The 27,630-nt window shown below is 43.7% G+C and overlaps 1 protein-coding gene across 1 annotated transcript in view; it reads left to right on the top strand.

Annotated features, from left to right (window-relative positions):
• Window positions 1-27,630, top strand: part of LOC137300371 (uncharacterized) — a 142,433-nt gene that overhangs the window by 62,606 nt on the left and 52,197 nt on the right. The window contains exons 8-9 of the mRNA XM_067969455.1: window positions 14,147-14,224; window positions 17,194-17,268. Coding sequence (XP_067825556.1) covers window positions 14,147-14,224; window positions 17,194-17,268 — 153 coding nt within the window. The remainder of the gene's footprint in view (window positions 1-14,146; window positions 14,225-17,193; window positions 17,269-27,630) is intronic.

The following is a 27,630-nucleotide window of genomic DNA, read 5'->3' as shown; positions in this document are numbered from 1 at the left end:
GTTAAAGTCCCCTACTATTACCACCCTATTTTTCTTGCAGCTGTCTGTAATCTCCTTACATATTTGCTCCTCAATTTCCCGTTGACTATTTGGGGGTCTGTAGTACAATCCTATCAAAGTGATCTCTCCCTTCTTATTTTTCAGTTCTACCCATATAGACTCAGTAGGCGAACCCTCGGATATATCCCCTCTCACTACTGCCGTGATGTTCTCCCTAATCAAGAACGCAACTCCTCCTCCTCTCTTACCTCCTGCTCTATCTTTCTTATTGAATGTCTTCTAGAAGTCCATGTAAACTACATCCATAGACTACTACTTTAGTTACTTCTTCAAAAAATTATATTAGGCTCGTTAGACATGACCTACCTTTTACAAATCCATGTTGGCTCTTTCTAATCAGCTCAAATTTCTCTAAGTGCTCAGTCACCCTGTCCTTAATTATAGATTCCAATAACTTCTCCACAAAAGATGTTAGAGTAACAGATCTGTAATTTCCTGGTTTCTCTCACCATTTTTAAATAATGGAGTTACATTTGTAATTTTCCAATCTAAAGGGACAATTCCTGAATTGAGAAAGCTTTGGAAGACTATGGCTAAAATATCTGCAATTTCCTCACCTACTTGCTTTAAAACCCTGGGGTGGAAACCATCAGATCCTGGGGATTTGTCAGTCTTTGGTGCCATTATTTTTTCTAATACTGTTTTCTTGCTTAAGTTAACTTTCGTGAGTTCCAGTCTATTGTGAAGACTGACACAAAGTAATTATTCAACAAGTCTGCAATTTCCTTATTTTAATTTGCAATATTACTTGCATCTGTTTTTAAAGGGCCAACATTACCCTCGGCTACCCTTTTCCTTCTAATATAATTGTAAAAACTTTTTGTTAATCTTGATATCCCTCGCAAGTTTCTTTTCGAATTTCCTTTTTGCAGCTCATATTATCTTTTTTTCTTCCTTTGCCGCTCTTTATTTCTCTCCCATTCCCTTGGATCTGGACTATTCTTTGCACTTTTGTATGCTCTTTCCTTAATTTTATGTTATCTCTCACCTCTTTTGTCGACCATAGCTATTTTATTTGGTAAGTAGTGCTCTTGCCCCTTCGGGGTATATACTGGTCCTGTATTAAGCCAAATTATTTTTTGAACACCTCTAATTGTTCATCTGTAGTTTTACCCGATAACAGTTTTGACCAGTTTACTGTCGTCAATCTCTGTCTGATCGCTTAAAGGTTAACCTTACCAAAATCTAGAATCTTAGTAACCGTTAAGTTTCTCCTTTTCAAACTTAGAATTCAATGTGGGAAGAATGAGGTCATCCACTTTGCTAATATTTTCTAAATGACAAAAAACTAGGAACTGTGGACGAGCAAAGGGATTTGGGTGTCCATTTACATAAATTACTAAAAGCCAACGCACAGGTACAAAAAGTAATCAAAAAGGCTAATGGAATGCTGGCCTTTGTCTCAAAGGGGAGGAAGTTATGCTTCAGTTATATACAGCCTTGGTCAGACCCCATCTGGAGTATTCCATTCAATTTCAGGCAGCATACCTCTAGAAGGATATACTCGCCTTGGAGGGGGTACAACCCAGATTTACCAGAATAATAACAGGACTTAAAGGCTTGCATTATGAGAACAGATTGCATAAACTTGGCTTGTATTCCCTTGAGTTTAGACGGTTGTGGGGTAATCTAATTGAGGTGTTTAAAATGATAAATGGATTCAACAGAGTAGAAACAGAGATGCTATTTCAGCATGTTTTCACACAAAGGTTATGGAAATCTGGAATTCTCTCCCCAAAAGGTTGTAGATGCTGGAATGATTGGAATTTTCAAGATTGAGAACAACAGATTTTTATTAGGTAAGGGTATTGAGGAATATGGATCAACTCCCCTCTTCAAAAGTCCATTATTGCCCCCTCTGTCCTCGCAAACTGTCAGACCATCTCTGACCTTCCGTTCTTCTCCAAAGTCCTTGAACATTTTGTTGCCTCCAAAATCCATGCCCATCTTTCCCGTAACTCCATGTTTGAACCCCTCCAATCAGGTTTCCACACCTGCCACAGCACTGAAACAGCCCTTATCAAAGTCACAAATGACATCCTATATGACTGTGATTGTGGTGCAGTATCCCTCTTCATCCGAGAATCATAGAAGTTTACAACATGGAAACAGGCCCTTCGGCCCAACATGTCCATGTCGCCCAGTTTATACCACTAAGCCAGTCCCAATTGCCTGCACTTGGCCCATATCCCTCTATACCCATCTTACCCATGTAACTGTCCAAATGCTTTTTAAAAGACAAAATTGTACCCGCCTCTACTACTGCCTCTGGCAGCTCGTTCCAGACACTCACCACCCTTTGAGTGAAAAAATTGCCCCTCTGGACCCTTTTGTATCTCTCCCCTCTCACCTTAAATCTATGCCCCCTCGTTATAGACTCCCCTACCTTTGGGAAAAGATTTTGACTATCTACCTTATCTATGCCCCTCATTATTTTATAGACTTCTATAAAATCACCCCTTAACCTCCTACTCTCCAGGGAAAAAAGTCTCAGTCTATCCAACCTCTCCCTATAAGTCAAACCATCAAGTCCCGGTAGCATCCTAGTAAATCTTTTCTGCACTCTTTCTAGTTTAATAGTATCCTTTCTATAATAGGGTGACCAGAACTGTACACAGTATTCCAAGTGTGGCCTTACTAATATCTTGTACAACTTCAACAAGACACCCCAACTCCTGTATTCAATGTTCTGACCAATGAAACCAAGCATGCTGAATGCCTTCTTCACCACCCTATCCACCTGTGACTCCACTTTCAAGGAGCTATGAACCTGTACTCCTAGATCTCTTTGTTCTATAACTCTCCCCAATGCCCTACCATTAACGGAGTAGGTCCTGGCCCGATTCGATCTACCAAAATGCATCACCTCACATTTATCTAAATTAAACTCCATCTGCCATTCATCGGCCCACTGGCCCAATTTATCAAGATCCCATTGCAATCCTAGATAACCTTCTTCACTGTCCACAATGCCACCAATCTTGGTGTCATCTGCAAACTTACTAACCATGCCTCCTAAATTCTCATCCAAATCATTAATATAAATAACAAATAACAGTGGACCCAGCACCGATCCCTGAGGCACACCGCTGGTCACAGGCCTCCAGTTTGAAAAACAATCCTCTACAACCACCCTCTGTCTTCTGTCGTCAATCCAATTTTGTATCCAATTGGCTACCTCACCTTGGATCCTGTGAGATTTAACCTTATGTAACAACCTACCATGCGGTACCTTGTCAAAGGCTTTGCTAAAGTCCATGTAGACCACGTCTACTACACAGCCCTCATCTATCTTCTTGGTTACCCCTTCAAAAAACTCAATCAAATTCGTGAGACATGATTTTCCTCTCACAAAACCATGCTGACTGTTCCTAATCAGTCCCTGCCTCTCCAAATGCCTGTAGATCCTGTCTCTCAGAATACCCTCTAACAACTTACCCACTACAGATGTCAGGCTCACCAGTCTGTAGTTCCCAGGCTTTTCCCTGCCGCCCTTCTTAAACAAAGGCACAACATTTGCTACCCTCCAATCTTCAGGCACCTCACCTGTAGCTGTCGATGATTCAAATATCTCTGCTAGGGGACCCGCAATTTCCTCCCTAACCTCCCATAACGTCCTGGGATACATTTCATCAGGTCCCGGAGATTTATCTACCTTGATGCGCGTTAAGACTTCCAGCACCTCCCTCTCTGTAATATGTACACTCCTCAAGACATCACTATTTATTTCCCCAAGTTCCCTAACATCCATGCCTTTCTCAACCGTAAATACCGATGTGAAATATTCATTTAGGATCTCACCCATCTCTTGTGGTTCCACACATAGATGACCTTGTTGATCCTTAAGAGGCCCTACTCTCTCCCTAGTTACTCTTTTGCCCTTTATGTATTTGTAGAAGCTCTTTGGATTCTCCTTTGCCTTATCTGCCAAAGCAATCTCATGTCCCCATTTTGCCCTCCTGATTTCTCTCTTAACTCTACTCCGGCAATCTCTATACTCTTCAAGGGATCCACTTGATTCCAGCTGCCTATGCATGTCATATGCCTCCTTCTTCTTTTTGACTAGGGCCTCAATCTCCCGAGTCATCCAAGGTTCCCTACTTCTACCAGCCTTGCCCTTCACTTTATAAGGAATGTGCTTACCCTGAACCCTGGTTAACACACTTTTGAAAGCCTCCCACTTACCAGACGTCCCTTTGCCTGCCAACAGACTCTCCCAATCAACTTCTGAAAGTTCCTGTCTAATACTGACGATCCGGATTCTTTCCCCTCAGTCTGGTTCAGTAAAAACTGAAGTCGAATTCATTTTAAAGTTCATCACAACTTTAATAGCAGGTCTTAGTCTGTAGCTTCAATTCAGATTCCTGAGAGAATCCGAACGATTCTAACAGAATAAGGAGACAAAGACAAAAACTCATACCTTTATACAGATCGATAGGGGTTGGAACATCATTAACACAAGAGTCAACACCAATCATAAGCCGGGCACAGGTTGCCATGCGAGGTTACATTATTGCCGGCCAATCATAGATCGTCCATGTGCTGACAATGTTGCTGTTAGACATCAAAGGGGATACTTCCTCACCTTCCAACTTGGAATGTTCTTCCCTGTTCCTTCTGTTCCTTATCTCCCAACCTGGAATGTCTTTCAACTTTAGCTAAGCTCGTTACCTATATTGATCTGCCATAAACATGGAGACATTCAGACCAGTCCTTGAATCACATCAAAGACTCTACATTGATGAGACAATGCAAACCTGCTGACTACGCAAACATATGGCCCAGCAGGAGGCCAGGCCACCTGTACCAATCTCAGTTACTAACTAATTAACCCTTTCTAACCATTTTGCATTCTGCTTCTTTGCCACGTAGGCATTTTAATATTTTACCAAAACTGACCACGTAGGGATTCTCAATACCATCAAAATTGGCCTTTCCCCAATTTAGAATTGTAACTTTTGGGCCAGACCTATCATTCTCCATAGCTATCTTAAAACTAATGGAATTATGATCACTGGTCCCAAAGTGATCCCTCACTAACACTTCTGTCACCTGCCCTTCCTTATTTCCCAAGAGGAGGTCAAGTTTTGCCCCCTCTCTAGTCGGGCCATCCACATACTGAATGAGAAATTCCTCCTGAATACACTCAATTGCTCCTCGACACCAGTTCTTCTGCTACCCACTGTTCAGTGGAGGTGACTGAGCCAACTTCTCCCAGAATGCCCCTCTGTCTCCTCTGCTGGATCCTTCTCCACTTGTCTGCAGCCTTCGACACAGTTGACCAAACCATCCTCCTACAACGCCTGTCCTTCATTGTTCAGCTAAGTGGGACTTCCCTCGTCTGGATCTACTCTTACCAATCCAGTCGTAGCCAGAGGTATCTCCTGCAATGGCTTCTCTTCCTGCCCCCACACTGTTACCTCTGGAATCCCCCAAGGATCTATCCTTGGTCCCCACAAAAAAGTTTTTATAATTATATTAGAAGAAAAAGGGTAGTCAAGGGTAATGTGGACCGTTTGAAAACAGATGCAGGCAATATTGCAAATGAAAATAAGGAAGTGGCAAACTTGTTGTATATGAACTATTCAATGAGAGTAAATATTGAATATGAGAGTAAACTAGCAAGAAATATAAAAACAGATTGTAAGAACTTCTACTAGCATGTAGAAAGGAAGAGATTAGCGAAAGTAAACATGGGTCCCTTAGAGGCAGAGGCAGGAGAAATTATAATGGGGAATAAGGAAATGGCAGTGACGTTAAACAAATATTTTGTATCTGTCTTCACAGTAGAAGATACAAAAAAAATTGGAAATAAAGAGGAACCAAGGGTCTAATGAGTGTGAGGAACTTAAAGTAATTAAGATTAATAAAGAAAAAGTACTGGAGAAATTAATAGGGCTAAAAGTTGATAAATCCTCTGGACCTGATGGCCTAAATCCAAGAGTTTTAAAAGAGATGGCTGTAGAGATAGTGGATGCATTGGTTTTGATCTTCCAGAATTCCTTAGATTCTACAACGGTCCCCGTGGATTGGAAGGTAGCAAATGTAACCCCACTATTCAAGAAAGAAGGGCAGGAGAAAACAAGGAACTATAGGCCAGTTTGCCTGACATCAATAGTAGGGGAAGTGTTAGAATCTATTATTAAGGATGTAGTAACAGGGCAATTAGAAAATCATAATATGATTAGGCAGAGTCAGCATGGTTTAATGAAAGGAAAATCGTGTTTGATAAATCTATTAGAGTTTTTTGAGGGAATCAGTGAATGTAGTATATTAGGATTTTCAAAAGGGATTTGAAGGTGCCACACAAGAGGTTGTTATACAAGATTAGAGCTCGTGGGATTGGAGGTAATATATTAGCACGGATTGAGGATTGGTTAACGGACAGAAAACAGAGAGTAGGAATAAGTGGGTCATTTTCGGGATGGCTGGTTGTGACTAATGGGGTGCCGCAAGAATCAGTGCTTGGGCCTCAGCTGTTTACAATATATATCAATGACTTAGATGAGGGGACCGAGTGTAACGTATCCAAGTTTGCTGATGATACAATGCTAGGTGGAAAGTAAGCTGTGAGGAGGATGCAAAGAGGCTGAAAAGGGATATAGACAGGTTAATTGAGTGGGGGAGATGGTGGAAGATGGTGTATAATGTGGAGAAATATGAAATTATCCATTTTGGTGGGAAGAATAGAAAAGCAGAATATTTTTTAAAATGTGAGAGGCTAAGAAATGTTGGTATTGAGAGGGATTTGGGTGTCCTTGTACACGAATTACAGAAAGTTAACATGCAGGTACTGCAAGCAATTAAGAAGGCAAATGGTATGTTAACCTTTACTGCAAGGGGATTGGAGTATAAGAGTAAGGACACAATGCTGCAATTATATAGGGCTCGAGATGAGACCACATCGGGAGTACTATGTACAGTTTTGGTCTCCTTACCTAAGGAAGGACATACTTGCCTTAGAGGTGGTGCCATGACTGATACACTGATTCTTGGGATGAGAGGGTTGTCCTATGAGGAGAGATTGAGTAGAATGAGCCTATATTCTCTGGAGTTTAGAAGAATGAGAGGTGATCTCATTGAAACGTATAAAATTCTTAGAGGGCTTGACAAGGTAGATGCTGAGAGGCTGTTTCCCCTGGTTGGAGAGTCTAGAACTAGGGGTCATAGTCTCAAGATAAGGGGTCGGCCATTTAGGACCGAGATGAGGAAAAACATTTTCACTCAGAGGGATGTGAATCTTTGGAATTCTCTACCCCAGAGGGCTGTGGATGCTCAGTCACTGAGTATATTCAAGACTGAGATCGATAGATTTTTGGACACTAACGGAATCAGGGATATAGAGATAGGGTGGGAAGGTGGAGTTGAATTAGAAGATCAGCCATGATCTTATTGAATGATGGAGAAAGCTCAAGGGGCCATACGGCCTACTCCTGCTCCTATTTCTTATGTTCTTATGTTGAACAATTACTTTGTGTCAGTCTTCACAGTAGAGGAAGAGGAGAATATACCTGACGTTCCAGGGAAACTAATAATGAATCAAGGACTGGAATTCATTAAAGTTAACTTAAGCAAAAAAACAGTATTAGAAAAAATAATGGCACTAGAGACTGACAAATCCCCAGGCCCTGATGGTTTCCACCCCAGGGTTTTAAAGGAAGTAGGTGAGGAAATTATAGATGCTTTATCCATAATCTTCCAAAGCTGGCTCGATTCAGGAATCGTCCCTTTAGATTGGAAAATTGTAAATGTACTTCCATTATTTAAAAAAGGTGTGAGAGAGAAACCAGGAAATTATAGACCTGTTAGTCTAACATCTTTTGTGGAGAAGTTATTGGAATCTATAATTAAGAACAGAGTGACTGAGCACTTAGAGAAATTTGAGCTGATTAGAGAGAGCCAACATGGATTTGTTGAGGGTAGGTCATGTCTAATGAACCTATTTTATTTTTTGAAGAAGTAACTAATGTAGTAGTCTGCGGAATGTCTCTGGATGTAGTTTATGTGGACTTCCAGAAGGCATTTTATAAGGTTCCACATAAGAGACTGTTAGCTAAAATTAAAGCTCAAGACAATTAATTGACCTGGTTAGGAGATTGGTTAGGTGGTAGAAGACAGGGGGTAGGGATAATGGGTTTGTACTCGAATTGGAAGGAAGTGACTGGTGGCATCCCACAAGGATCTGTGCTGCGTTCTCAACTATTCACTATATTTATTAATGACTTAGATAACACAATAGAGAGCCATATATGCAAGTTTGCTGATGACACAAAGATTGGTGGCAGTAAATATATTCCAATGCTCTCATGACCAGCCTCCCATCTTCTCACCGCCATGAACTTGAGCTCATCCAAAACACTGCTGGCCAAATCTAAACCCACAGCAAATCCCTGCGCTCACTGACCTACTTTGGCTCCCTTGATTTTAAAACTCTCATTCTCATGTTCAAATCCCTGCATGGCCTCGCCCCTCCGCATCTCTGTAACCTCCTGCAGCCTGACAACCCTCCGAGATCTCTGCGCTTCTCCAACACTGGCCTCTTGTACATCCCCACTTCCTTTGCACCACTACTGGCAGCCGTGCCCTTAACCATTTAGGTTCTGAGCTCTGGAATTCCCTCCCTGAGCCTCTCTGCATCTCCACCTCTCTTCCTTTAAGACCCTCCTTAAACCTACCTCTTTAACAAAGCCTTTGGGTCACCCATCCTACTATCTCCTTCTTTGGCTCAGTGTTAATTTTTGTTTGATAACGTTCCCGTAAAGCGCCTTGGGACATTTTCCTACATTAAAGGCACTATAGAAATGCAAGTTGTTGGGGGTAATTTTAACCCCCAAGAATGGGTGCTCTGAGGATGGGTGGGTCGTAAAAATAGTTGAATTCTTCAGCGGGACCGCATCCCAGCTCCAACGCTCCCACTTCTGGGTTTAATCCAGGCGCGTTAGGCTGTGCACGTGCAACAGAAACCTGGAAGTCCCGTCTCCACTTAAACCGGTGGGCTGATACTTAAAAGGGGCAATGTATCTATTACTTAATTTTGGAATTAGAAATGTAGGATTTTAGTATTAGAAATGTAAAACCTTACCTGTTCGGGTTTCCCATCACTTCTGATTCATGTCGTGTGAAAGCAGGAGAGAAGGGCCGGATCCATGAGCTGAGTGCCTTTATTGCACTGCTTGTGGGCCAGGAGGAGTGCTTCATCCAGGCCCAACAAGCTCATCTGGTGCAACAGGAACCCCCAATGGTTGCCCCCCCCCACCAATGGTTGCCCCCCCCCCCGATGGTGGATCCCCCCCCCCCAATGGTGGATCCCCCCCCCCCAATGGTGGAACCTCCTTCCCACAATGGTGGAACTCCCCTGATCTCCAGGGCTCACCTGATGTCATTCACGCCCGCCCACTTGCCCCCACCCTTCTGATTTCTTCCACAGCCCACGATCTCTCCCTCCCTCCCGCCTCTCTGATCTGCAGCTCCTTTCCCTCCAGATAGGCAACCAGCCTGTCAATCTGGCTGCATGGCATATGGGAAACCCAGAAGCACAAATACTTACCTTCAATTGAGTTGCGATTGCAGATTGCGACACACTCACTTGACTTCTGGGTTCCCCATGCGAATATCTACACGTGTGCTGGGTTCCCGGCTCCAAGCTAAAATCATGCCCGTTGTTGTTGTTGTACATTTTCCAACCACCGCTGTTCTCAAATAAACACTTAACACAGTATTAAATGATACTAAATTCCTCTATGTACTTTTTAACTCGTTAACCTATTCTCACATGATGGTTATCCTGTGAAACATGCAATGCATTGTAATAATTTTAGAGGGGAACACGATAAGACCATAAGACCAAAAGAGATAGGAGCAGGAATAGGCCATTCGGCACCTCGAGCCTGCTCCGCCATTCAGTGAGATCATGGCTGATCTGATTTTTACCTCGACTCCACTTTCCCACCCTTTCCCCGTATCCTTTGACTCCCTTGCTGATCAAAAATTTGTCTAACTCAGCCTTGAATGTATTCAATGACTCAGCCTCCACAGCTTTTTGGGGTAAAGAATTCCAAAGATTTACGACCCTCTGGGAGAAGAAATTCCTCCTCATTTCCGTCTCAAACGGGCGACCCCTTATTCTGAGACTGTGCCCCCTAGTTTTAGATTCCCCCATGAGGGGTAACATCCTCTCAGCATCTACCCTATCGAGTCCCCTCAGAATCTTGTATGTTTCAATAAGATCTCCTCTCATTCTTCTAAACTCCAATGAGTAATGACCCAACCTGTTCAATCTTTCCTTATCAGACAACCCTTCCATACCCAGAATCAACCTAGTGAACCTTCTCTGAACTGCCTCCAATGCAACTATGTCCTTCCTTAAATAAGGGCACCAGAACTGTACGCAGTACTCCAGGTGTGGTCTCACCAGCACCCTGTACAGTTGTAGCATGATTTCCTTACTTTTATACTCCATCCCCCGAGAAATAAAGGTCAATATTCCGTTTGCCTTCCGGATTACCTGCTGCACCTGTATGTTGACTTTTTGTGTTTCATATACGAGGACACCCAGATCCGTCTGTACCGCAGCATTTTGTAGTATTTCTCCATTCAAATAATATTTTGCTTTTTTATTTTTCCTCCCAAAGTGGATGACTTCACATTTTCCCACAATTATATTCCATCTGACAAATTTTTGCCCATTCGCTCAACCTGTCAATATCCCTATGTAGACACTTTGTGTCCTCATCGCAACTGGCTTTTCCACCTATCTTTGTATCATCAGCAAATTTGGCCACAAGACACTTTGTTCCTTCATCCAAGTCATTGATATATATTGTGAATAGTTGAGGCCCCAGCACTGATCCCTGCGTCACCCCACTAGTTACAGATTGCCATTTTGAAAATGATCCTTTTATCGCGACTCTTTGTTTTCTGTCAGTTAGCCAATCCTCTATCCATGCCAGTATATTACCCCCAACACCATGAGTTCTTATCTTGTGCAGTAATCTTTTATGTGGCACCTTATCAAATGCCTTTTGGAAATCCAAATATACTGCATCCATTGGTTCCCCTTTATCCACCCTGCCCGTTACTTCCTCAAAGAACTCTAATAAATTTGTCAGACATGATTTCCCCTTCATAAAACCATGTTGACTCTCCTTGATTGTGTTATCAGTCTCCAAATGTCCTGCTACTACTTCCTTAATAATGGATATTAGCATTTTCCCAATGACAGATGTTAGGCTAACTGGTCCATAGTTATCTGCTTTCTGTCCCACTCCCTTCTTGAATGGGGTGTTACGTTTGCGGTTTTCCAATCCGCTGGGACCTTCCCAGAATCCAGTGAATTCTGAAAGATTACAACCCATGCATCCACTATCTCTGCAGCCACTTCCTTCCACCTGTCGCAAATGACAGTATTGGTAGGAGTGACCACCGCACAGTCCTTGTGGAGACGAAGTCCCGTCTTCGGACTGAGGATATCATCCAACGTGTTGTGTGGCACTACCACCCTGCTAAATGGGATAGATTCAGAACAGATCTAGCAGCTCAAAACTGGGCATCCATGAGGCGCTTTGGGCCATCAGCAGCAGCAGAATTGTATTCCAGCACAATCTGTAACCTCGTGGCCTGGCATATTCCTGACTCTACCATGACCAACAAGCCAGAGGATCAACCCTGGTTCAATGAGGAGTGTAGAATAGCATGCCAGGAGCAGCACCAGGCATACCTAAAAATGAAGTGCCAACCTGGTGAAGCTACATCTCAGGACTACATGCATGCTAAACAGCGGAAGCAACATGCTATAGACAGAGCTAAGCGATTCCACAAACAACGGATCAGATCAAAGCTCTGCAGTCCTGCCACATCCAGTCATGAATGGTGGTGGACAATTAAACAACTAACAGGAGGAGGAGGCTCTTTTACAATCCCCATCCTCAATGATGGCGGAGTCCAGCGTTTACAACCATCTTCAGCCAAAGTGGATGATCCATGGTTGGCCTCCTCCCAATATCCCCACCATCACAGAAGCCAGTCTTCAGCCAATTCGATTCACTCCACAAGATATCAAGAAATGGCAGAATGCACTGGATGCAGCAAAGGCTATGGGCCCCAACAACATCCCGGCTGTAGTGCTGAAGACTTGTGCTCCAGAACGAGCTGCGCCTCCAGCTAAGCTGTTCCAGTACAACTAGAACACTGGCATCTACCCAACAATGTAGAAAATTGCCCAGATATGTCCTGTCCACAAAAAGCAGGACAAATCCAATCTGGCCAATTACCGCCCCATCAGTCTACTCTCATTCATCAGCAAAGTGATGGAAGGTGTCATCGACAGTGCTATCAAGTGGCACTTACTCACCAATAACCTGCTTACCGATGCTCAGTTCGGGTTCCATCAGGACCACTCGGCTCCGGACCTCATTACAGCCTTGGTCCAAACATGGACAAAAGAGCTGAATTCCAAAGGTGAGGTGAGAGTGACTGCCCTTGACATCAAGGCAGCATTTGACCGAGTGTGGCACCAAGGAGCCCTAGTAAAATTGAAGTCAATGGGAATCAGGGGGAAAACTCTCCAGTGGCTGGAGTCATACCTAGCACAAAGGAAGATGGTAGTGGTTGTTTGAGGCCAATCATCTCAGCCCCAGGACATTGCTGCAGGAGTTCCTCAGGGCAGTGTCCTAGGCCCAACCATCTTCAGCTGCTTCATCAATGACCTTCCCTCCATCATAAGGTCAGAAATGGGGATGTTCGCTGATGATTGCACAGTGTTCAGTTCCATTCGCAACCCCTCAGATAATGAGGCAGTCCGTGCCCACATGCAGCAAGACCTGGATAACATCCATGCTTGGGCTCATAAATGGCAAGTAACATTCGCGCCAGACAAGTGCCAGGCAATGACCATCTCCAACAAGAAAGAGTCTAACCACCTCCCCTTGACATTCAACGACATTACCATCACCGAATCCCCCACCATCAATATCCTGGGCGTCACCATTGACCAGAAACTTAACTGGACCAGCCTTATATATAAATACTGTGCCTATAAGAGCAGGTCAGAGGCTGGGTATTCTGCGGCGAGTGACTCACCTCCTGACTCCCCAAAGCCTTTCCACCATCTACAAGGCACAAGTCAGGAGTATGATGGAATACTCTCCACTTACCTGGATGAGTGCAGCTCCAACAACACTCAAGAAGCTCAACACCATCCAGGACAAAGCAGCCCGCTTGATTGGCACCCCATCCACCACCCTAAACATTCACTCCCTTCACCACCGGTGCACAGTGGCTGCAGTGTGTACCATCCACAGGATGCACTGCAGCAACTCGCCAAGGCTTCTTCGACAGCACCTCCCAAACCCACGACCTCTACCACCTAGAAGGACAAGAGCAGCAGGTACATGGGAACAACACCACCTGCACGTTCCCCTCCAAGGTTCACACCATCCCGACTTGGAAATATATCGCCATTCCTTCATCGTCGCTGGGTCAAAATCCTGGAACTCCCTTCCTAACAGCACTGTGGGAGAACCTTCACCACACGGACTGCAGCGGTTCAAGAAGGCGGCTCACCACCACCTTCTCAAGGGCAATTAGGGATGGGCAATAAATGCTGGCCTCGCCAGCGACGCCCACATCCCATAAACGAATTTTAAAAAAAGACCTTCGGATGCAAGCCATCAGACCCAGGGGACTTGTCAGCCTTGTGTCCCATTAGTTTACCTAATACTTTTTCTCTAGTGATAGTGATTATTTTTAGTTCCTCCCTCCCCTTTGCCCCTTGATTTTCTACTATTATTGGTATGTTATTATTGGTATCTGTGAAGACACTTACAAAATATCTGTTCAATACAATAAGGTCTCCTGAACAACTCCAAAATCAGAAACACCAGACTTGCACATGGAAAGAATATTGTTACCACCTAAATCACTTTAAAATGTTGTCAGAATTATGGAGAACCTTGACCTACCATATCCTTTATATATGCCCTCCTTCTGAATACACAATACAGATCGAAGGATAAGAAAGAGGCTTGTAATATATCAAATAACTAAAGAGTGTTTTTGTTTTTCTTTTTTTTAACTTCATCCTCCTTAGAGACAGGTCTCAAGGTGACTTCAACAGCAGCAGGCTGAAAGAATCGCACCATCTTAGTACATCACAAATGTCTTCACAGTGAGTAGGGTGGATCTTTTATTCTCCATGGGATTAAAGTTTCGCTGATGACACTGCTTAACATGCTTATGTAAAATTCCTATATGTGCTAGCTAAACTAAGTCATGAACCCATTCACTGAAATACATGTGGCTCAATAATATAAACTGTGTAGTAGAGATATTGTAGGGATGCTGAGAAGTGTTAAGTGGGGCCACTAAACTGCAATCAGACTGTTAAGCAATTTCTCTAGGTTTATGCTTTTGGATAGTGAAAGATAACTATACCCTGATGTTAGGCATTGTGGCTCTGAAATTCACTAGGGCCTTTTATGATGTAGGTGTGCTGGAGGAGGGGAATTCTGCCCGCCAATCACTCACGCTGTTTGGTGGCCCAGGAGTGCAAATCCCAGGTAAAGTGGGAGGAAAGCACTGGAGTGGGGAGGAAACATGTTGTTGCAGGATTTAAAAGCCTGAAGCAACTTAAAGGGCAGCAGCTTCCTGGAGGGCGAGCAGATAGGTGTTTTTCCCCTCCATGTTTTGTCAGCCCATAGAACTGCACTAAACTCATACCAAGGTATTTCTGCGCTTTCGCAAGATGACTTTCAGAATTTTCAGGAACAGAACTCTAAACCTGGAAACTGTGTTTGAAACTCCTCTTACAAGCCTGTTACATCAGTGGGAAGATAGCCTTCAGATATTTGCCTTCACATAATGCTGTGAATCTTGTTCCAGGAATGATTGGCACATATTGTGTACAAGCTCTCTGGCAGGCTGCCCCGTGCACCAAGCATTTCCTGGTGTATGTCCATGATCCTTCTTCTGTAGCCTGGGCCATCGAAGTCTGTGTCGGCGTCCTCTGCAGTAGAGCCAGTGTGCGACCTCTCCCTCCAGCGAGCTGGCACCTGTGGTGTCCTGTCCCCCTGCCCTGGTTCCTGCGCACTTGTACCCGGTGAGTCACCACGTGCAGACACCCCCCTTCACCTAGCCTCTAGAGTCTGCGTAGTCTGCCAGTATCTAATGTGCTACCTTTTTTTTAGTGCACTGGTTGTATTTTTAGTAATGATTCTATTTTTGATGCTCTGGCTCTATTTTTAGAACTGGTTCTATTTTTAGCACTGGTTCTATCTTTAGTGCGCTGGCCCCATTTTTAGTGCGCTGGTTCTATTTTTAGCACACTGGTTCTATTTTTATTGTGCTAGCTCTAATTGTATTGCACTGGTTCTACTTTACTGCATTGGTTAACATGCTCATAAATAGTGAAACTGATTTTGGCTCAACACTGTCGATTATGTAGCAGAGACATTGCAGGGACACCAGTCAGTGTTAAACTACAATCAGGATGGAAATTGCTCTCTGCAGGACTATCCTTTTGGACTCAGGTGGTAACTATACCCTGATATTAAGAATTATGTGGCACTGGTGCTAGTTGTTCCAAGTGCAATATTAGCACAGCATTCTCCCTGACACTATTCTTTATTCCTGTTAAAATTTCTTTATGTTCATATAATAGGGCCGATTAGACATTTTTAGTGGATCTCTCCAGTTTTCTCAGCTGGAGGTGCTGACACATATTGGGGTACACTACCACAGTTGCTGACACATATTGGGGTACAGTACCACAGGTGCTGACACATATTGGGATACAGTATCATAGGTGCTGACACATATTGGTGTACAGTGCCACAGGTGCTGACACATATTGGGGTACAGTGCCACAGTTGCTGACATATATTGGGATACAGTGCCACAGTTGCTGAAACATATTGGGGTACAGTACCAGGGTGCTGGGCACAATCCAGTACTTAGCACAAATTGACATTCTTCATATTTATGACATAGATGAAGGAATAGAGAACCATATATCTAAGTTCGCTGACAACACTAAGTTAGGTGGCACAGTAAGTAGTGTAGATGGGAGCAGAAAATTGCAAAGGGACATTGATAGATTAAGTGAGTAGGCAAAACTGTGGCAGATAGAATTGAATGTGGGGAAGTGCGAGGTCATCCATTTTGGACCTGAGAAAGATACATTAGAGTATTTTCTAAATGGCAAAAAGCCAGGAACAGTGGCGGAGCAGAGAGGTTATGGGGTCCATGTACACAAATCAAGAAAAACTATTGGACAGGTACAAAAAAAAATTTAAAAGGCTAATGGAATGTTAGCCTTCATCTCACGGGGGCTGGAATACAAAGGGACGGAAGTTATGCTACAGTTATATAAAGCTCTGGTTAGACAGAACTCGAGTTCTGCATTCAGTCTGGGCACTGCACCTCAGGAAAGATATGTTGGCCTTGGAGGGGGTGCAGCGCAGATTCACCAGAATGATACCAGGGCTAAAAGGGTTAAATTATGAGGACAGATTGCATAGACTAGGCTTGTATTCCTTTGAGTATAGAAAATTAAGGGATGATCTAATTGAAGTGTTTAATATGATTAAAGGATTTGATAGGGTAGATGGAGAGAAACTATTCCTTCTGGTGGGGGTATCCAGAACAAGGGTGATGTCAGGAAGCACTTCTTCACACAAAGGGTAGTGGAAATCTGTAACTCTTCCCCCAAAACGCTGTTGAGGCTGGGGGTCTATTGAAAATTTCAAAACTGAGATTGATAGAATTTTGTTAGGTAAGGATAGTAAGGGACATAGAACCAAGGTGAGTAAATGGACTTAAGATACAGATCAGCCATGATCTAATTGAAAGCTCGGGAGGCTGAATGGTCTACTCCTGTTCCTATGTCTCAACCTAGATTGTTCTTTATTCCTTAATAAAGTACCAGACAATGCATTTGCCAATTAGGTGACATACACATTAAGAACTCATTATTTTCCAGACTCGAGCAAAAACTTGGTTCATCATAGTTAATGTGTGACTTACCACTGGGCATATAGCACAAATAGGAAAACAAGATCACTGAAAAACCAGGCCTATAATGTACAAAAAGGATCATTTCTGTCGCTTTCTTTTACTTCATCCTTCTTGGAAATATAGGTCTCATCATGGAGACTTCAACAACAGGAAGCTGAATAAGTCATGTCAATTTAACACAGCCCGAGTGACTGTAAAGTAAGTAGAAAGGGTTTGATCATGAGTTTATATGAATGCCATAAATTTATCTCATTAGAATGCACTTGGCTCAACAGTACATACCGTGCATGAATTATTCCAAGGATAGTGAACACTGCTAAGTGGAGCTAATAAAACTACAACTGGGAAGGAAGATCCCTTCCCAGGATTAACCTTTTAGATTCTGACGGGTTACTGCACGTTCATGTTAGAAGTCATGTGACACTGGTACTAGTGGCTCAAAGTATAATGGTGAAACATGGAGTGCAATTTGCAGCAATATCTGTGTCCACAGGACAACATCTTCCATTAGTTAACACTTAACCTCTTCCACTAGTTCACACTTAACCTCTTCCATTAATTCAGACTTAACCTCTTCCATTAATTCACACTTAACCTCGTCCATGAGTTCACACTTAACCTCTTCCATGAGTTCACACTTAACCTCTTCCACGAGTTCACACTTAACCTCTTCCATTAGTTCACACTTAAGTCAGATCCAATCTACGCTGGTAAAATTGAGACAGCAATTTGCTTCACTGAGTTTAAGTGGAATCTGGACTACCTGATTTCAGTAAATGTGTGTTGTTACAACTTTTCATAATTATTTCAAATTTGTTCTTGGGACATGGGCGACTCTGGCAAGGCTGCATTTATTGCCCATTCCTACTATCCCTGAGAAGATTGGCCTTGGCCTTGAACCGCTTCAGTCCTTGTAGTGATGGTGTTTTGTCCTGGTCTGTGTGTTGCGAGGCATGTTTAAATAGATTGGTACTGCCTAGATTGGCACCCATGATGGAAAAAAGGTCAATTTATGCTTCTTCCACCTCTAACAATGATTCAGATTTGTTCACAATAAATGCTGATATTTGGAAAGACTTTCAAATAAATATCCATATATATATTTTAAAAATCTTACATATGATGCACACTATGCACAAACCTTACTTCCTGTGTGACAAATTAATGCTTTCCTAAATTGATCCTGATTCAGAGTGTATTGTAATCACCAATGTAAATGTAATCCTTTCCTGAATTTACCCAGATTCAGAGTGTGATCAGCCACTCCTACTCTCAATTAATTGAGCTCACATGACTGTTTACGTGACCTCCCCCACACCTGTTAATATAACCCTATCGACTGGATAAACTTACCTTTGTATTTAAATACTCCACAAACTACACAATACAGTTAATAGCAAACAGACAATTCAACAAACACTCCAGGCAATTCAAGTGAGACAAGAACCAGAATCCTTTGACCCACATACTCACCATCAACTCACACACTCACCAAACCAGAAACTCCCTTGTTCTCAACTCACAAAGTAATTGACTTCACACTCTGTTGAACCTCTCACTCCAGTTGTGGTATCAGTCGAAATTTGAAAAGCTGTATTAAGATTTGGCTCCAATCCCACAGCCAAAAAGTTGTAGTTCACGGATGTGGTTCAGCCTGGAGACATGTTACTAGTGGTGTCCCCCAGGGATCGGTCCTAGGCTCGCTACTTTTCACGGTCTTTATTAATGACCTGGACAGTGGTGTTGGGAGTATGGTCAGTATGTTTACAGATGATACCAAAATCTGTGCAAGGTTGTGCAATCAAATCCAAAAAGATTTAGATGTGCTAGGGGAGTGGGCCACACATGGGCAAATGGCATTTAATTTAGATAAATGTAGTGTCATGCATGTTGGTAGGGCCAACACAGAAATCATGTATTATTTGCAGGGATCAATACTGAAAGAGGTAGAGCGACAAAAAGTCCTTGGGGTTATTGTGTACAGATTATTAAAGGTTCATGACCAATGTAGAGAAACTGTAGCTAAAGCTAACAAGGTATTGGGTTGTATTAATAGAACCATTTAGTATAAATCAAAGGACACCATTTTGTACAGGTCACCGGTCAGACCGCATCTAGAGAACTGTACCCAATTTTGGTCCCCCCACATGGTGGGTGATATATCAGCTTTGGAAAAGGTCCAAAGGAGAGCTACAAGAATAATTCCTAGCTTAAAGAACCTCAGCTACTCAGATAGTCTCAAGAGCATTGGTCTATTTACTTCAGAACAGCGTAAACTTAGAGGTGACCTGATAGGTCACCTCTAAGTCTAAGAATAATTAAGGGGCTGGATAGCGTCCCAATTGATAGATTATTCCAGTTTAACAGGTTGGGGAGGACCAGGGGACACGAATTTAAACTATGGAAGAGTAGAAATAGACTGGATGTTAGGTGGTTCCTCTTTTCCCAGAGAATTGTGAGCCTCTGAAATACATTGCCGGCTGGTGTGATGGGTGCTGATTCTCTGCCTGCTTTCAAGAGGGAGCTGGACCAGTTCCTGACTGGGGCAGAGATCGCATCATATTGAAGGTAAGTGTCTTTATAAATAACACTTAGTCCATGTAATCTCCTGGACTGGTTTTGATCGTCTGAGCGGGGTGGGGGGGGCGGTCAGAGAGTATTTTTTTCCCTTATTGGCCCTGGGTTTTTTCTGTTATTTTGCCTCTCCCAGGAGATTACATGGCTGCGGGGGTGGATGTGAGTGGGGGGAGTTCGGGGGAGGGAAGAAGTGTTTAGCCATGATGGTGCGGCCATGTTGTGGGGCAGGCTTGATGGACCAGCTGCTCTTTTCCTGGCCATCAATTTCGTATGTTCGTACGTACTGTAATCCCCAATGTAAATGTAACCCTTTCCTACTGAAACATCTGCCAGGTTAATGTGAGATCAACCAAACAGTATGTCATTTTGGGCAATAGCAACACAAGAAGTAAACTTTGCCAGAAATTTAAATAAGGTATTATTGAAAATTCCAAACTCATGGGGGTAGATTTTGAACTTATCACTCGGTCATTAAACCAATGTTACAGGTTGGCCGTCAGTTATAGAAACCGTCTAATTTTCATTCCCATTGGCCCCATACTATCTCACCCAAGAGATTTGTTGGTCTTGTCATGTTAATTCTGTCATGCTAACTTCAAAACCTTCTGTGGTATTGGGTGCTTGAAAAATTGGATAGTAATTTAGTGTTACCGCTTTGGTGACTTAACAGAATTACCCAATTTAGCAATAATTTCTGCACACTAACATTTATGTTTGATTCCCATTACAACTCCTGATAGTCTGGAAGGCAGAAAATTTCAAACACCAAACCCACTGCAGAATGGATAAAAATACAGATTGATTTTTTTTGTATAATTACATGATTTACAAGAGTAAAGATTTAGCTTAGACACTATATAGGGCAAGTAGTATTTCAAGTGCATGCGACTGGGATAAATGTTTAAAGCAGTCCACTGTTTGAATCCATTGGTTTCCCAGCTACTTATGGATAACTCTTGAAATGACAAGCCTGGACATTCCACAATCCTTTCAGCAGAACTATAGCAGATTTCCTGTGGTAGGGGGTGGGATTTGGGGACGGACTCCAATGCCAAAATTCCACATCTTCTAACTTGTCCAGTAAATTGCAACGGAGGTGACTGCCTCCACAGTGGTGAATGTATGGAAATGATGGGATAATGTCATCTTCTATAAGAAATCCTGTTATTTCCGTCAGTACTGCCCCTGACTTTGCTCACACCTGCATGAGTGGTGTGGATCACTCGCCAAACTAGGAAGCAACTGATTTCATGGGCTCTGACTGTCCACAAACTTTGTTTGGTAGCTTAGCTTTGAGTGGAATGATTTGACAAATCTGATCTATGGAAACAATATTTTAATGAGCGAGTGCTTAATCTATGGAACAGGCTCCCTAGGGAGATGGTGGAAGCAGTTAGTATTGATTCATTCAGATGCAAATTAGAATATAACCTTTTGGGATACAGTATATGAGTAATTTGAGAGATGACATGTGGCAAGTATAGCATGCTTGGGAGGAACAGGTAACATTGGACCTATGGTTCCCAAAACTCTCCACCACTGGGTTTTCCTCGTGTGTTAGGCATTCTAATACATAATTTCCTGAAGATCAAGCCATAAAAAAGGCCAAAAGAATTTTGGGTTTTATAAAAAGGGCATGGAGTACAAGAGTAAAAAAGTAATGATTAATTTATACAAAACATTGCAGTTTAGGGCAGCCCATTGTAGAAAGGACATTAAAACAAAAGAGAGCTTTCAGCGTAGATATTTTTTCTTAATTCATTCTTGGGACTTGGGCATTGCTGGCAAGATCGGAATCTATTGCCCATCCCTAGTTGCCCTTGAGAAGGTGGTGGTGGGCCTTCTTCTTGAACCGCTGCAGTCCATGTGGTGATGGTGCTCCCACAATGCTGGTACGTAGGGAGTTCCAGGATATCGACCCAGCGACAATGAAGGAACGACAATATATGTGCAAGTCAGGATGGCGTGTGACTTGAAGGGGAACTTGGAGGTGATGGTGTTCTGCTGCCCTTCTAGTGGTCGAGGTCGCAGGTTTGGGAGGTACTGCCAAAGAAGCCTTGGTGAGTTGCTGCAGTGCATCCTGTAGATAGTTCACACTGCAGCCAATGTACGCTGATGGTGGAGGGAGTGGATGTTTAAGCCAGTGGATGGAATGCTGATCAGTGGGGCCTGCTTTGTCCTGGATAGTGTGGAGCAACTTGAATGCTGTTGGAGCTGCACCCATCCAGGCAAGTAGAAAGTATTCCATCACACTCCTGACTTGTGCCTGGTAGGTGGTGGAGAGGCTTCGGGGAGTCAGGAGGTGAGCCACTCGCCGCAGAATACCCAGCTTCTGACCTGCTCTTGTAGCCACAGTATTTATGTGGCTGGTCCAGTTCAGTTTCTGGTCAATGGTGACCCCCAGGATGTTGATGGTGGAGGTCTCGGCGATGGTATTGTCATTGAATGTCAAGGTGAGGTGGTTAGGCTCTCTCTTGTTGGAGATGGTCATTGCCTGGCACTTGTGTGGCACAAATGTTACTTGCCACTTATCAGCCTAAGCCTGGATGTTGTCCAGGACTTGCTGCAAGCGGGCATGGACTGCTTCATTATCTGAGGAATTGTGAATGGAGCTGAACACTGTGCAATCATTAGCGAACAGCCGCACTTCTGACCTTATGATGGAGGGAAGGTCATTGATGAAATAGCTAATGATTGTTGGGCCTAGGACACTGGCCTGAGGAACTCCTGCAGCGATTTCCTGGGGCTGAGATGATTGGCCTCCAACGACCACAAGCATCTTCCTTTATGTCAGGTATGTCTCCAGCCTCTGGAGAGTTTTCCCCTGAACCCCACTGATCTAAGTTTTACTAGGGCTCCTTGGTGCCACACTCAGTCAAACGGTGCCTTGATGTCAAAGGCAGTCACTCTCACCTCACCTCTAGAATTCAGCTTGTGTTCCCATGTTTGGACGAGGAAAGAAAGACTTGCAATTATACAGCGCCTTTCACAACCTCAGGCCATCCTAAAGCACTTTACAGCCAATTAAGTACTTTTGATGTCTAGTCACTGTTGTAATGTAGGAAACGCGGCAGCCAATTTGCGCACAGCAAGCTTCCACAAACAGCAATATGACAATGACCAAATAATCTGTTTGGCTGTAATGCGGTCTGGAGCCGAGAGGTTCTGGCAGAACCCAAGGTGAGCATTGGTGACCAGGTTATTGGCGAGTAAGTGCCGCTTGATAGCAGTGTTGATGACTCTTTCCACCACTTCGCTGATGATTGGGAGTAGGCTGATAGGACGGTAATGCCGGGTTAGATTTGTCCTGCTTTTTGTGGACAGGACATACCTGGGCATTTTTACACATTGTCGGATATTTACCAACATTATGCCAGGAATGGAAAACTATTTTTATGAGGAGCCACTTGAGTTACTGGGACTGGAGCAGAGAAGGCTAAGAGGAGATTTAATAGTATTTTTTTCAATTATGAAGAGTTTTGATGGAATGAATAGGGAAAGATTATTTCCTCTGCTTGGAGAATCAGTGACAAGAGGCCATCAATTTGAAATTATCACTGAAGGAGGACAGAGGTTAGAAGAAATTTCTTTATGTGGAGGGTTGTTCGAGCATGGAATGCTTTGTCACAGGGAGTGGTTTAGGCAGACTTGATTGCTTCTTTTAAGGGAAAATCAGAGAAAGATACAAGAACATGAGGAAAGTGCAGAAGAGTGAGATTAGTTTAGGATTGCCCTAACAAAGCGCCAGCACAGACTCAATAGGATTGATGGCCTCCTTCTTTGTTGTCAACTTCTATGGTTCTCTGTAAAGTTACTGACATGCCTTTCAGCAGAGCACCCCAATTTATAACCTTTGGAATGTCGGTCCAAGAAAGACATCAAAGGACTTTAACACTTATCATGTGGCAGCATTCCCCCGTGTGCACGGTGCTATTAAACGGCACCTATGTCACAATACCTCAAACCTCCAAAACACCAAATCACACTTCCTCGGTACTTAGGTGGTATGCAACCAGCAGCATAAGATCTTGTGTGGGAATGCCAAATTTTCAGGAAGCCGTCATGACGCCTTCATCGTGAGGAACTCCAGCATCCATCATCTGTTCCAGGGAGAAGGAAAATCGTCTACTGGCTCCTTGGTGACAATGGCTATTCTCTGCTGCCCTAGCTAATGACCCTTGTCTGTATCCCCTATACTGATACAGTGGAAAGGTATAATGAGACTCATGCCAATCTTGTGTCATTGTGGAGCACACCATCAGTATTCTGAAGGCTGCTTCTGCTACCTCTGTAGATCAGGGGGAGCATTGCAGTACAGACCAGGATGTATAGAACAGTTGCCACATGCTGTATGCTGCATGACTTTAATGTACCTTCTTCAGAAGAGGAAAGGGAGCCAGCACTGCCAATTGATTAGCAACAGGAGAAACAAGCAGAAGAGATCCAGCATCTGGAGTGAGACAGACTAGACAACATCTGATAATCGCATTCTTTGATCAATAAACAACAAGGTGGCCCTCTCTTGTGAACACCCTTGTCATTAATGTTAACCAAGCACCTTGCCATTTTCCCTTCAAGCAGAGAAGCTCCATTCTCTTTGTCTGCCCATGAAAATCAATTGCTTCAGGTATGCTGAAACATAAAACCCAGCTAAAGAACAAATATAATTCTGAACATGGGACATTATATCACAAAGTGCATATAAATATTTACAGCAACTGCTTCCTTTTTTACTGTGCACATATATTTTTAAACAAATGCTTCCTTTTCTCACTGTGTTTCCCTCGGCACCTCTTGTGCTGTTCTTAAAGCTATGCTGATGCTCTGTCTAAGTGCCAGGGATGCCAGAAGTGCTCGGTGGTGCTGTGGTATCATGAGCCTCTTTGACTGAGATGACTAATATATCGGGACTTCTGAGTTCTAGGAGGAATGTTTTGGAGACTGCACTGTCACTGCAGGTGCAGGGGCAGCCTGGTCCTATACACTGTCAGTTACATGAGCAGATATCTGAGAGGACTGACAGGAGGGTTCACATGAGCAGTCATCAGTAGTAAGGACAGCATCATGAGGGCAGTCTCTTGCCATACCACTTGTGCTAGGTCTTGGATCTACATGTCTACCATCTGCAAACCAGATGGTGGCCTGTTTGTCACAACCATCAAAGTCAAATTTCACCCCTTTGGGTCTCCAGTACCACATGGAACAAATCAGATTACCTTTTTACATCATCACAGTAAGTAGAATGAACTTAGCCATGTCTGGTAATTGATTGACGGAACTTCATATTGTAAAACTGCATCCACTCAACCCTTGGCTCAATAGTGTAGCAGTTAGAGACATTTACAGTAATGCTTGAGCAATGCCATGGGGGACTCTGATGGATAATTATACCCTGACATTAGGAACCATCCGATACTGGTATTAGGGGCTCTAAATATAATGTTAAAGTCATAGACCGTGAAACTCCTGCGGTTCTGCTCTTCCACAGCACAAGTGTGGAAGAGCAGAACCCTTGTCCATCCTGGCCCCTAGGCAGCACACAAATGGGGAAATTTGCATGGGCAGGGTGGCCGCATTGTGCCTTCAAGGGTGCGTAAGCAGCATCTGGCCTGATGCTCCCTTGGAAGGCGGTGCCTATCCGCTTGAGGTACCCCAAGACCACTCTGGGCCAAATACAAAACTTTTTAAAAAATACTAGCTCCCAGCCAGGATATTGTCCATGCAGACTAAAGGTAATCAATCATCCCTGGGAAAAATTACCTTCATGGACTAAAGGTTTGGGTTTTTTGAGGCCTCAAAAGGACTCATAGCAGCTGTCAGCTAGCACGAGTTGCATTAAGACCAATGGAGGGCATAAAGGGCAGGATTCCTGGGGAAGCCCCAGAATTTCCTCGGCACAACTGCTCGATGTAGGGAATTCATACGGAAGCTCCTACATTGTTCCCCCCCACCAGAATTCAGAGGGTCAGGTTTAAATGAGCAGAATCAGAGCATAGCTGAGTTCCTCCCCAAATTCCTCCACCTGCCCCAGTGGAATCCTTCCTTTCCGTCCTCACCAACCCCAGCAATTTTGGGGCTATGGAATGCAATCTAATGAAATTGTACCATTTGATTGTACCTGGCACCACAGTGCTTCACAATACTTGATTCCTGGTATGCACAGCACTATGTGACAGCACTCAACAACACGGTGTGTGACAGCACTCAACAACACGATGTGTGACAGCACTCAACAACAAAGTGTGCGACAGCACTCAACAACACGATGTGTGACAGCACTCAACAACACAGTGTGTGACTGCACTCAACAACACAGTGTGCGACAGCACTCAACAACACAATGTGTGACAGCACTCAACAACAAAGTGTGCGACAGCACTCAACAACACGATGTGTGACAGCACTCAACAACACAGTGTGTGACTGCACTCAACAACACAGTGTGCGACAGCACTCAACAACAGTGTGTGACTGCACTCAACAACACAGTGTGTGACTGCACTCAACAACACAGTGTGTGACAGCACTCAAAAACAGAATGTGTGACAGCACTCAACAACACAATGTGTGACAGCACTCAAAAACAGAATGTGTGACAGCACTCAACAACAGAATGTGTGACAGCACTCAACAACAGAATGTGTGACAGCACTCAACAACAGAATGTGTGACAGCACTCAACAACAGAATGTGTGACAGCACTCAACAACACGGTGTGTGACAGCACTCAACAACACGATGTGTGACAGCACTCAACAACACAATGTATGACAGCACTCAACAACACGGTGTGTGACTGCACTCAACAACACGATGTGTGACAGCACTCAACAACACGATGTGTGACAGCACTCAACAACAGTGTGTGACTGCACTCAACAACACAGTGTGTGACTGCACTCAACAACACAGTGTGTGACTGCACTCAACAACACAGTGTATGACAGCACTCAACAACACGGTGTGTGACTGCACTCAACAACACGATGTGTGACAGCACTCAACAACACGGTGTGTGACAGCACTCAACAACACAATGTGTGACAGCACTCAACAACAAAGTGTGCGACAGCACTCAACAACACGATGTGTGACAGCACTCAACAACACAGTATGTGACTGCACTCAACAACACAGTGTGCGACAGCACTCAACAACAGTGTGTGACTGCACTCAACAACACAGTGTGTGACTGCACTCAACAACACAGTGTGTGACTGCACTCAACAACACAGTGTGTGACAGCACTCAACAACACGATGTGTGACAGCACTCAACAACACAATGTGTGACAGCACTCAACAACACAATGTATGACAGCACTCAACAACACAATGTATGACAGCACTCAACAACACAATGTATGACAGCACTCAACAACACAGTGTGTGACTGCACTCAACAACACAGTGTGTGACTGCACTCAACAACACAGTGTATGACAGCACTCAACAACACGGTGTGTGACTGCACTCAACAACACGATGTGTGACAGCACTCAACAACACAATGTGTGACAGCACTCAACAACACGATGTGTGACAGCACTCAACAACACGGTGTGTGACAGCACTCAACAACACAGTATGTGACTGCACTCAACAACACAGTGTGCGACAGCACTCAACAACAGTGTGTGACTGCACTCAACAACACAGTGTGTGACTGCACTCAACAACACAGTGTGTGACAGCACTCAACAACACGATGTGTGACAGCACTCAACAACACAATGTGTGACAGCACTCAACAACACAATGTATGACAGCACTCAACAACACAATGTATGACAGCACTCAACAACACAATGTATGACAGCACTCAACAACACAGTGTGTGACTGCACTCAACAACACAGTGTGTGACTGCACTCAACAACACAGTGTATGACAGCACTCAACAACACGGTGTGTGACTGCACTCAACAACACGATGTGTGACAGCACTCAACAACACGATGTGTGACAGCACTCAACAACACGA

This window comes from Heptranchias perlo, chromosome 31 (genome assembly GCF_035084215.1).
Source record: "Heptranchias perlo isolate sHepPer1 chromosome 31, sHepPer1.hap1, whole genome shotgun sequence".
NCBI classification, from domain to species: Eukaryota; Metazoa; Chordata; class Chondrichthyes; order Hexanchiformes; family Hexanchidae; genus Heptranchias; species Heptranchias perlo.
The sequence above is the reverse complement of the archived record's forward strand: the minus strand, read 5'-3'. Positions and strand labels throughout refer to the sequence as shown.